Here is a 13,287-nt window from a genome sequence, read left to right on the forward strand (position 1 = left end):
ACATGTTTTTAGGTGAATCTCTCTTCAAGTGATTTTGCCATTGCTCATCTCACTTGCTTATGAACATTTATGAATAAAGCTAGCTCGAACCAAGTACCCTCTGGCTTATACGGTGTCGCACTACCATAAGAGGGAAGGGAGGGTGCCATCATATTTTCTTCTTGGCATGGCTTTTTTTTGCAATTTTGCACCGCCCCGTATTTTTAGAGACTTTTGCAAAAAATTTATTTTTTGTAACACTTGCTGCAGCATTCGTAAAATCGTAGAAGCCCAAACTGATAGACCTTATGAAAAATTCGGTAGAGTCAGCAGGTACACCGAAGTTCGTTAAACTAAAATTTCATGTCACAATTCATTTGTACATGACAGGTGGCATGAGAAAGCTTACAAAATGGTGTTTTCTCAGCTGGCACGCATCCAGTGCGCGAAGCCTGCGCGGCCGAGTGATATCCAAATTCAAGTGCTTCTTGTGAACTGGTTTACAGGATCCTGTTCATGGAATAGCCCACATTACATTTTTTCATTATTAATACGCTAATTACCTTTATCAAAATCAATATTTAGCATGATCATTTTTGTGTTGACAGCTACAAGAAATCTTGTAAAATATTTAGAAGTGTATGGACAATAAAAGATTTAAATTTAACGTCCCTTAAGGTGTTATTTAACAGAAGCCGAAATTAATTCACGTTGAAAAAAAGCTATATCCTGCCACGGGCAGAAACGCCCCAAGATGCCCAGCACTCGAACGATTAATGTGATCCTAAATAGAAGTGCACAAGTTTTCTGCGTGCGGCACCACCTTTGAAATGCAGCTGCCACAGCTGGGAAATGAACCTGTGACCTCGGCGCGTTAGGAAAAAGCCCTGGCGATCGAGCCTACACAGCGTGCCACTCATAATTTTCTTAAACGAATCAGAGGTAGACTAGCAAAAACAAAATGAAATAAAGGTCATATATAACGCAGGCCAAAAACTACAAAGCACCGTGTAGTATCTGTTTCTGAACTTGCAGCTGAACAAATGCTGCCATCTTACAAGTAAGTTTCTGGAAGTTCTGAATCGCAACGTCTCACCATGTCCTGAATGAACAGTTCTTTAACCCCTTAAGGAATGTCGATGACCTCAGCTCGTCATGATCTGTTGCTATTTGTTGGCTTATGATAAGCCCACCTCGTCATGGGTATTCCGGAACTTTTCTAAGAGTTTTTTGCGTACAAAGAACGGGAAACAGTGTTTCTCCCTTTCACGATAGAGATGCCAGTAGGCACACCGTCAGCATCACTCTTTTTGTTGAAGTAGATTTCCTGCTCTATTTGCAGTCACATTTCTATGTTTTAACAATGTTAATGAAGGATGCCGCTAAAAAAAAAACAAGGAAAATCATGAAATGGACTAGCATGCAACTGGTGCACTTACGTCTTGTGATAGGCAACTGATTTCAACAGCCATTATGGATGCATTTCAACAGTTCTCTGGGCAATAGAGGCCCCTTTGCCACCCTTGTACAGCGAGGACTCGCTTGTTTCACATTTTCTGATGCAGAAACCCGGGACCGGAACAAGGACCTTTATATATGTTGAATATTGTTTAGAAAAAAGAAGATGATGCACCTTCCTGCAGTCCCTTCCATTATCATCACCAGGTTACTATGCGATTTAAAGAAGCAACCTTATGTGTCAGAGTCAGGAGACAAGGTAGTTCCCGTTTTTATAGATAAGTGAAAAAAGATGAGCCATTTTTATACACTTTTTTAATGAGCACTTAAGGGGTTAAGAACACTGTGATGGCCTGGTAAAAAAAACTTACCAAGCAGGGTCAGGTCAAATGTGGAGAGACACCGATTGAGCTGCGAAGCCTCGGCAACGTCGGCACCGACCCTCTTCCGCCGAATTAGGGCGGACAGGAACGATTTCCCACTATCAGCCATGTCCGATGACCTGCTGCCTTCACTTGCAACTGCAACAAAATGTGCATACAAACATACTAATGTGAACAGCTGCGATCGCATCAGCCCACAAATGCACTGTAATGTGGAGATTAGGTGTGGTTGCTTATGCCTGCTGACTTTATAAATATATAGAGAGGAATAGCAACAACAAAGACGTGGAGTCGATGTATTATACTCATGTATTATACGATGCACCAATCAAAGCTTAATTCTTAAGAGAAAAAGTGCATGTGAGAGCACGCAGCTATAGTAGGTGAGCTCGCAAATGCATTGAAGCTGTATTCAACCTTTAGGACAATTAAAATAAATTAACTTAAATTGTAAATATTTTAAAGCAAGGCTGCTAATTGGAGTTTCTACAACGGTACTCGTGCAGTGGCCGTGGTGTGGTTTGTATCGCATGTCAATCAAAGAACAGCCATCAATGTGACCTGCACTGGGAGTCCAGAAGGCTGTATGACCAGGGCATTGACGATGCCCGAGTTGATTACGAGTCATCACTATGAGCAGCCAGCAGCACAGGGCCATTTAAACGTGCTGCCAGACACAGACATTGGCAGAACCAATGCAGCTACAGGAACATGTGCCAGATGTAATAAAGCGTATAGAAGTACCAAACTAGTGTAAAGTGAAACACTTGAGAAGGCTTGGGTATACTGTAGCAAAATATATAGCGAAGAATATAGTGAAGCAATTTCAGTCTTGAGTAGATTTCAAACAGTTGCAAAACAGACCTAAGAATTCTAAAGGGTGTGAAAATTCTATTGCAGAGCCTTGCTGTTTTAGATGTACAAGTTTTTTTAACTATGCAACTCAAGGTATTAGAAGATCCACAAAGATGAAATAAGGCAGTACAGCTTTCGTTACTTGAAGACAGGAAATCAAGCTCCTTTGATGGTAATGACAAAGATGCAATGCTGACCCAACTTGCCAACACATTCAAGCTAGTACTTCTGAGGCTTCCAAGATTGGCCCAATCAGGGTGTCCCAGTGCCTGTTGTTGACTTGCTAAATTTACAAAAAGCAGGTACACAATCACAATCCCTGCATTGAGACCTCCTGTTGCTTTGTATGTTGCTACAACTCTAATCCTGTCACTTAGGTCCCTACTACTCTGCTGCATGATAGTTTACTGCAAGGTACGAGAAGCTTTTACATTCCAAGTGTTTTTATGCACTGAGTTGGCTAGAGATGCTGTACGCATTAACAGTTATGTGGTTTTTCTTTTTCAGCTCTTGCTTCCCATAAATTTGTGATGCCCTGTGTTAAAGCACCAGCAGTTTATTATAAGGTTACTAAAAATCTTAGATTTGCAAAATTTGTGGTTCAATAAATCTTCATGGAAATTTTACCAGGCAAATGAACAGCTCTCACATGCATACCCAAATAATTTACTGGCATGGGCCAAGACTTGAGCACTATATTGTGGTTCTTCGGGGCAGCAAGTGTTGCCGACTGAAAAGCGACTTAATCATGTTATCACTGCCAAAATAGGCTCCTTGTGTCAATCACTGCACGAAATTTTCAGTTCAGAAGTGCCCTTTAGGCAGCTGTAAACTGAACTGGTTAGTTAGCTGGCATCTATGAAACCAAGTATCCTACAATAAAAACTGTTTAAAATAACTATAGTGAACAGATAACAGTGAAGCTCAATTAGGCAATAAGTTCTCGCACTTTTTTATCTCAAGCTTGAACTTCTTTAACTTGCAAATTTGTTTAATTTGAACAATTTTCATGATCAGACCAAGCTTGAATGAAGTTGTACTGTACAATAGAAAAACAAAACTACTGGAGCAACCCAAAAAGGCAGACCACAGTGAGGGTCAGTCAGTTTGTCATAACAAAATATGTTATGACAAACCCTACTGTAGGCCTGCAGTATGTTCTAAATAAAAAAAAAATAATGAGACATCTTTCAAGGCTGCCCCTTTGTTTCAAGGTCATGACAGCTGTCACTATGCCATAAAAAGAAGCTCATTCAGCTGTAAAAATGAGCGGCACCCCCTTTTTAACCTCCATTGAAATCTTCCTACTTTGGTGCTCCCCTTTTAACCGCTGCTGTAGTGCCCGCCTTTTAACCGCTACTGTAGTGCCCGCCTTTTAACCGCTACTGTAGTGCTCCCCTTTTAACCACTACTGTAGTGCTCCCCTTTTAACCACTACTGTAGTGCTCCCCTTTTAACCACTACTGTAGTGCTCCCCTTTTAACCGCTACTGTAGTGCTCCCCTTTTAACCGCTACTGTAGTGCTCCCCTTTTAACCGCTACTGTAGTGCTCCCCTTTTAACCGCTACTGTAGTGCTCCCCTTTTAACCGCTACTGTAGTGCTCCCCTTTTAACCGCTACTGTAGTGCTCCCCTTTTAACCGCTACTGTAGTGCTCCCCTTTTAACTGTCCTGTTCCAGTGTCATTTCTTCAGGACGGTACAGCAGAATGAAACAAAACAGGAGTGTTACTGCAGTCTTATGAAATGAGTATTACTGCACTATGTGGCCAAGCCTAGTGCACTAAAGTAAATGCAGCCTCTGTGGGAGACACTTTACTTTACATTGTTATGGTTGAGATAGAATTTAAGAACTCCAGCAGCCAATAATACCAGGCTTCACTGTATATCCAACTGCAAGGATGTGCAAAAAAAATTTGCTACCACTATGCAAAACTGATGTTGAGCACAAGTGCTACAAATACATTAGGGCGAGTAACTCAAACTACTTGTTTTTTTTAAGACACTTGCCCAAACCATAAGAAGCTTGAGCTGTGGGAAGCTCATGTAATTACTAGTGCCACAAGCAATACATTGAATAACTGACTATCGAAAGTCACATATTCGGTTTAGTTAGTTTACTTAAGAAATATGTTTTGCTCATACTACACAGCATCATCGGTGGCACAACCTCTCAAAATATAAGTGGACACTAATGTGCTCTCGAAAAAAATTAAATGAAGCACTTACCTTTGCAACACTTACAAGCACAGAGGAAACAATATGTACCATGTACCTTTCCAAAACCATAGTATACCTAGAGTAATACACTCATAGTTCAGCGTTTTCAAATTTCTGCGTGTTGCAGTATACATCTTCAAGTACACATATATGAGCGCTGTTACAACAACACAGATGAGCCCAAATCACAATAATTCAGCCTCCTAGAGTACAGTTTTTTGGTTAAATCCTGAAAAATGGCCTAAAGTATGAAACCCTATTTAATGTCAGAGCCCAAGTTCCACTGTGGAGAGAAAAATCTCGCATGATCACATCGTGCATATTCAAACCAGAAGCACAAGGCCAAAATTAGGTGCGCCATCTCACGATGGCACCCATCAAAATGCAACAATATTGCTACGGCACAATATGCGCGATCACGAAAGGCCAGCAGTGTGAAGACGACGACGACGATTAGAAGCTAGCGCGGGCTGTTGCCTCTTGGCCAAGCGCAGCGTATTTTCCTTGTAAATATATTTGTACATAGCTTTTCGTCTGCGTCTTCCTACGTAACATATCTGGTGGAGGTGGACGTTCCCTGTACCTCGTCACGGAGCTTCGCAGTGGACGGTACGTCGAGCCTTCCTTCATGGCTCCCGGCGACGACAACCCGACTCCGCCGGCTCCGACACCTGCTGCCACTTCGACGACCTACATCACTCTCCCCGCTCCCCGTGATCCTGGCGTATTCTCGGGCCAAGATGGGGAAGACGTCGATGACTGGATCAGCCTGTATGAACACGTCAGCCGCAATAACCGGTGGGACCCTACTATTATGCTCGCCAACGTAGTCTTTTACCTCGGTGGCACACCTCGAGTTTGGTATCGCACGCACGAAGATGAGCTCACCAGTTGGGATTCACTTAAGACACAGCTTCGAGACTTGTTCGGCAACCCCTACGGTCAACAACTTGCCGCGCAGAAGGCGCTTTCCGGCCGTGTGCAGACGTCAACAGAGCCCTATGTCACGTACATTCAGGACGTCTTGGCTCTGTGCCGCAAAGTTGACACCCACATGACTGAGTCAGACAAGGTTTCCCACATCCTCAAAGGCATTGCCGATGACGCCTTCAACTTGCTCGTTTGCAACAACGTAGCGACGGTGGATGCTGTTATAAGAGAGTGCCGCCGCCTGGAACTCGCCAAAAGCCGACGTATTGACCAGCAGTTTGCCCGTCTGCCCAACACCCCAGCGACATCTTCCTGTGCCGACGCTCCTCGTCCCAACAACACTGCCGATGTTACCAGGATCGTCCGGCGTGAGATCGAGGCCGCCTATCCGGCTGCCTTCGACTCCAGTCCCACCAACACATCTGCAGTCACGGTCTCACTGATCCAGGCAGTTGTCCGCCAGGAGTTTGAAAACATGGGTCTTCACACCATCTGCTCGGCCCATCGCCCTAATACCCGCCCGGCTTCTTCGATTTCGCCCCGTCCCGCATCTTCTTACCCACCACGTTTCCGCAACCCATCTGAATGGCGCACTGCTGACGACAAGCCTATTTGTTTCCACTGCCATCGAATCGGGCACATTTCTCGGCACTGTCGTAGTCGCTGGAGTTCCCCGAGCCGGCCTACTTATACTGCCTACTCTCGCCCCTCAGGTGGCCCTTCTCGTCCCTATGCCGCACGCTCCGATAATGCCGCCACTGATTCTCCTGCAACGAACCGCCCCTATTCTCGTTCGCCTTCGCCCCAACGACGACAATCTCGCTCTCCCCAGCCCCGTCGCTCCTATTCGCCGACTCCCTTCGGATGCCGCTCACAGCCGGAAAACTAGACGATGCAGCGCCTCGAGGTGACGCTGCATTGCTCCCTACGCCGCCAAATCCTCTACTGACTTTGCCCACTCATCTGAACCTTCTTGACGTGCAAGTCGACGGTGTTTCTGTGTCTGCTCTCATAGACACTGGGGCGCATTTGTCCGTAATGAGCGCTGACCTTCGTAACCGGCTCAAGAAAATTATCACGCCCGCCACGACGCCTGTTGTCCGTGTCGCCGATGGCGGAACAGCCCCCGTAATTGGTATGTGTACCGCCCGCGTCTCCTTCGCCGATCGCTCAACAATCGTGCTATTCACAGTCATCGCCCACTGTCCCCACGACATCATCCTCGGCTTAGACTTCCTTTCCGCACATTCTGCTCTCATCGATTGTTCCGCCAGTACTCTCTGCCTTGACCTGCCTGTTCTGGATCCTGCTGAACCACACCCCAGTCGCCTCAGTTCCGCCGACTTCGTTCGCTTGCCACCTTCGGCACTGACCTACGTTGACCTAGTGTCATCCCCACCAGTCCCCGACGGTCACTACATCGCGGCTCCTATGCAAGACGTCCTCCTTACACATGGGATCACAGTACCCCATACAGTTTTATCTATTACGGCGAATTGCGTCTGCCTGCCAGTGGTCAACTTTGGCTTGACGACACAAGTGCTGCCACGTGGGATGTCTTTGGCCCAGCTTTGTTCATTCGAGGATCACTCAGTAGCATCCATTGCAGTAGACGACACTTCATCCGATACTCCTCTACCATCGCAGTCGGCAAATTGTACCATCGCTGACTTACGGAAAATGATTGCCCCCGACTTGCCCTCCGAGCACGCTCGTGAACTCTACCGCGTTCTGTTTTCCTACCACGATATTTTTGACTTTAACGATCGTCCTTTAGCCCAAACTACAGCTGTCAAACATCGCATTAATACCGGCGATGCCCCTCCTATTCATCGCCACCCGTATCGAGTGTCACCAGCTGAGCGTCAAGTTATTCACGCAGAAGTTCGCAAAATGCTTGCCAAGAACATTATTGAACCATCATATAGTCCATGGGCGTCACCTGTAGTACTGGTCAAAAAGAAGGATGGCTCATGGCGCTTTTGCGTGACAATATTAATGGGTACGTTTTGCCTGCTCATAAAGCCAATGATATGCATAAGATATGCATATTATTGGCATCACGTTTGTGGCATCATGGCACTTCTTTGTGAAGTCAAAAAGTTAAGCTAACAGTAAGCTTTGTTTGAACTGAATGGAACAATGCAATGCAGACATTGTGGGTCAGCCTAGATTACCAGATTTATGCCAGTAGAGCACAATTTCGAATATTTCTTTTATTGTAGCAAGTTCATTGTACAACAAGAAACAGAGGCAGTGGGTACAAACCTAATCTAACCATGGCAGTTTTTTTTTTTGTCAGGAGGTGTGCTATTACTGCACTTGAACTGAATTGGCCGAAAGATAAAACCGCCCTGAAAGCTAACAAACGGAGGAAGCCCTGGGGCATCTCAAGTGGCCACGTGTTTCCTAGATAATTTCTGTGCAGGTCAACAGCAATGAAAAAATCATGGCATGGACTTGACTTCCGAGCATTCTTCTCCGACTCCCCCCACCCCCCCATTTTGTGCCTCAGCTGTCCTTATGTAGTTCTCTTCATTCTTATGGCTCTCTTTGACCTTCCCTGGCCCAAGCACCATATAACTCCATTAATCATCATCATCTGTTAATATTTAGTGTAGCCGGCACAGGTACAGCTCCTCATACTTTCGGTCGCGATGTGATTATCATGGTTGCACTGGAAGCAGCTCTGCAACAATCCCTGCCTTTTCTTTTAATTAAAATGAACATAAACACATTGAGACATCTCATAATGGCAAAAGATACTGCTTTTCAGATAACGGTATGGGTGTGCAAATAATCTTAATTTCAAATACAAATCGAATAGCCTATGTTACTCAACTCAGTTCACTATTCGATGGGGCTTTTCAAATATTTCAAACTTTTGCATAATGAATCAAATATTCTCCCATTTGATTCAGCTCTTTGTTGTGGTCACTGTTCCTAATAACAAATATTTTCCTAGTCATAATAAATAGCTGAAATTGTCTACTGCACACGATCAAACTTGATATTGGAGCAAAAGTGTGATAAGTTTCATGTGTGCCATGTAAGCATTAACTTGAGATGTTGCATAGGCACTCAGGGAGCCACACTTTTTCAGCTAGAACCGCAATCACTCAAACCGACCAGACAGTCCCGGGTAAGCAAAAAAACTGCTTGTTATTTTTTTTTGGATACTGCATTCGTGCTTTTAATAAAAAAACGCCTCATGACATGTAATGCAATGGCAGAATATCTGAGATTGTAATTAATCGGATGCAAGCATCATTTTAAAATAATGGTGGAAAGAGTTGCCGATTATTCAATACCATTCACAAAGTATTTAATACTTGATTTACTGCTAACGCTGTTTGATCTGCATTTAATTCTGCATTAATTTGCACACCCCTACTATTCAATATCGTTGAATATTCGTTTCTGTTCAACATTGCGCGATAATATTTATTGGAGCCTACTAGGATCAATGCAAGTGGCAACATTTGTGAACGGTTCTATAGCTGAGAGCCCTGGTCATTGCGCAGAGGCATGGACTGCACAAGTTCTTTGAATAATTTCCAGTCATTTGGCAAGCATGTTTCTTCTTTGGATAGCCTGCAAAGTTGTTTCACAAGCTTATTTTAACAATACAAACTATTTCGACACCTATCAACGTTTGCACCCCTTTAAGGGCTCGTCACCAGGCCACAGAAAATATTGATTATATGCTGGAAGTTGTTACGTGCACTTCTAAGAGTGTTCTACCACAAGAATATTTCAAATTAGTCCATTAATAGCAGTGAAAGAAATATTTGAAGTGCTGAGAACCCATGATTTGAGGAGACAAGCGTCACTGCTAACAGACACCCCCTCCACTTGCCCCGTCTAGCCTCCACAAGCGGAATTCCTTCTTTGCGTTCTCCCATAACGGAGCCGGAGGATCGCGGGACGAATACGTCACAGGCCTTGCCTTTTTTTCTTGCATGTTTTTTCCGAGCAGCGCACTTCCAGTGACGGTCTCACATGCGAGTTGTCGCATTTGTCTCGTTTTACTCAGTGGACTATTTTGCACGCTCTGCATGAGAACACTTTATTAGCAGTATAAGTCAGTGCCACAATCAGAAGCACTTAGGCAGGCGTGAGAGGGCGAAGGAGCATGATCACAGTGCTGGAACGCGGTAGAAACTTAGTTTCATTGTCTGCACACGACTGCATGACATGGGAACAAGCAGACGAAATGGAAGTATATCTCTCGTGCTGAAGCACGAAGTAAAACGAAGAGATGCAGACATTGGCTTGTGCGTTTCATTATTCCTCTAAACATTAATGCACCTATTGAAGCAACAGAGTGAGCAAATAACTGATGTTGCCTTGAATAATTCTTGAAGTATCGTGTCATTGAGTGACATTGCAGCGCTACCATGTACATAGACACTCTAGTGTGATTGACATCGACTTGACTGGGAGCACAGTGCCCATGAGGAGAAGGGCAAACGGTATTTGGTTTGAAGTTTACGCTCGTTACGTAGTGGGATGTAATACTTAACAGACACGATCGTTAGCGTGCATTGTATGTAATGCGCTTGTCAGCTCAAAGTGGCCAGACCTGGTGAGAGGCCCTTTAAAGCAATGTGCAATTAAAGTTAATTCTTTCAACAAACAACGCTCAATGTGCATCTTTTTGGCGAGTGGATATTTGACATCTGATACCGTTTAGGAATAAGAAAATAGTGAAACAGCATATCCTGATGGAAGGTTATTACTGTTTCATTTAGACATTTCACAGCTCAAACATCCCTACACAACTGTAATATTAACAGAAAATTTATGCCAATCACAGGTTTGGAAAGCTTAAAGCAAAGAGCTAAAGAGATAGAACAAGGTCCCCATATAGAGTGGGACACTGTGGAACTTGCAGAGACAAAACGTAAGGATAAGCTGCGCCACACACCATACTAAGTCCCAAACAGGCACACAAGGCTACGATGCAGTCCGAGGCAAACAGAACCGCAAGTGAGAAAAATACACAGTTGACATAATAGGTACCTCATTTGTTGCACTACGATGACATTAGAGCTACTGCTAGATACGCATGCTTATAAAACTATGGGTGCCACCAGTTGGCTTATCTACACTAAACAATAACCAGTGCCAAAAGCTAAAAACAAAAAGCGCCAGTGAGAAACTGCACCGCTATTTTATGCGATAGCTACAATGACTCCGAGTCTCTTAAAACATTGCACGCTTGGTCTCCGATTATTCAGTATAAAATGCTCAGTGGTGGTATGGACCAGCTTTCACCTAAAGTGATGCAGTTTCTAAGCACAGCCCCTCATGTAAAGACCACCGTACAGAAACCATACAATAGATGTACAACTTACTAGACCAGCAATCGATTGAACCAAAAGACAGGTTCGTCAACATCAGCCTGTGTTCAGCAAAGTTGTGACTGCTGATGAAATAAGTGGCACATGTTATGGGATAAGTGATTACTAAACATCATGACCATCATGATTAGTCATCACTCATCCCAGGACATAATGATGAGTAATAGGAACAAGCAAAAGTACTAGGTTCCCGTTCTGTATCATTCAATACAAATACTTGATAGTTATAAGACAGAAAATGCACATAAGATAAGTAGCTGACAAGCTAGAAATTAGGAGAAAAAAGAGTGACAATGGTGCTTATAGGAGTAGAATAGGCAAATCAGTGAGTTGCAGTGTGGTCTTGAGCCTACCACCCCGAATACAATCCAGGAGGACAAGTAGAGAGGGCAGTGCTGGACTAAAAACTTGTATCCGATCTAAAAAGAGCCATACATATGTTTAAGCCTTGGGGATATTATGACCAAACAAATATGATTTAATATCCTGAAGTGACACCTAGGTATATAGTTTCTATAATATAACCTCCTATATGAACACAATTAAACCCCAGCCCTCAGTCCCCAGCAGCAGCGAAACAACTGACCACTGCGGCGGTCAGACCTGCAACGCAGCAGAGGGTGCTAAGAATCCCTGGTTCTGGATAGGCCACCATTGGAATCTGAACCTGATAACGCTAAAATGTTATCTAGTGAGGAGAGTTTAGCAGTGCTATTGGAGGAATTAGAGGGCAGTAAATGGGATATAATAGAGCTCAGTGAAGTTAGGAGGACGAAAGAAGCATATACAGTGCTAAAAAGCGGCCACGTCCTGTGCTACCGGGGCTTAGCGGAGAGACGAGAACTAGGAGTCTGATTTCTGATTAATAAGGGTATACCTGGTAACATACATGAATCCTATAGCATTAACAAGAGGGTGGCAGGTCTTGTGAAATTGAATAAGAGGTACAAATTGAAGGTCGTACAGGTATACGCCCCTACATCCAGTCATGATGACCAGGAAGTCGAAAGCTCTATGAAGACGTGGAATCGGCGATGGGTAGAGTCAGAACAAAATACACTGCACTGATGGCGATGTCAATGCCAGGGTAGGCAAGAAGCAGGCTGGAGACAAGTCAGGGGTGGAATATGGCATAGGTTCGAGAATAGCAGGGGAGAGTTATTAGTAGAGTTTGCGGAACAGAATAATATGCGGATAATGAACACCTTCTCCCGCAAGCGGGATAGCCAAAAGTGGACGTGGAGGAGCCCGAATGGTGAGACTACAAATGAAATAGACTTTCTACTCTGCGCTAACCCTGGCATCATACAAGATGTGGACATACTCAGCAAGGTGCGCTGCAGTGACCATAGGATGGTCAGAATTCGAATTAGCCTAGTCCTGAGGAGGGAACGGAAGAAACTGGTACATAAGAAGCCGATCAATGAGTTAGCGGTAAGAGGGAAAATAGAGGAATTCCAGAACAGGTATTCGGCCTTAACTCAGGAAGAGGACCTTAGTGTTGAAGCAATGAACAACAATCTTATGGACATCATTAAGGAGCGTGCAATAGAAGTCGGTGGTAACTCCGTTAGACCGGATACCATAAGCTATCGCAGGAGACGAAAGATGTGATTAAGAAACGCCAATGTATGAAAGCATCTAACCCTACAGCTGGAATAGAACTGGCAGAACTTTCCAAGTTAACAAGCGTAAGACAGCTGACATAAGGAAGTATATTATGGATAGAATTGAACATGCTCTCAGGAATGGAGGAAGCCTAAAAGCAGTGAAGAAGAAACTAGGAAACAGATGCATGCGTTAAGAGACAAAGCCGGCAATATCATTACTAATATGGATGAGATAGTTCAAGTGGCTGAGGAGTTCTATAGAGATTTATACAGTACCAGTAGCACCCACGACGATAATGTGAGTGAGAATAGTCTAGAGGACATTGAAATCCCACAAGTAACGCCGGGAGAAGTAAAGGACGCCATGGGAGCTATGCAAAGGGGGAAGGCAGCTGGGGAGGATCAGGTAACAGCAGACTTGAAGGATGGTGGGCAGATTGTTCTACAAAAACTGGCCACCCTGTATACGCAATGCCTCATGACTTCGA

At 44.2% G+C, this 13,287-nt stretch overlaps 1 protein-coding gene across 3 annotated transcripts in view; it reads right to left on the reverse strand.

The window, feature by feature from the left end:
* LOC126539162 (high affinity cationic amino acid transporter 1-like) overlaps positions 1–13,287 on the reverse strand; it is a 137,623-nt gene that overhangs the window by 81,917 nt on the left and 42,419 nt on the right. For all 3 annotated transcript variants that reach the window (XM_055074769.1, XM_050185920.1, XM_050185931.3), the window contains exon 2: positions 1,809–1,958. In XM_055074769.1, the coding sequence (XP_054930744.1) occupies positions 1,809–1,958 (150 nt within the window). The remainder of the gene's footprint in view (positions 1–1,808; positions 1,959–13,287) is intronic.

The sequence above is a fragment of the Dermacentor andersoni genome, chromosome 3, assembly GCF_023375885.2.
Source record: "Dermacentor andersoni chromosome 3, qqDerAnde1_hic_scaffold, whole genome shotgun sequence".
In the NCBI taxonomy this organism is placed as follows: domain Eukaryota; kingdom Metazoa; phylum Arthropoda; class Arachnida; order Ixodida; family Ixodidae; genus Dermacentor; species Dermacentor andersoni.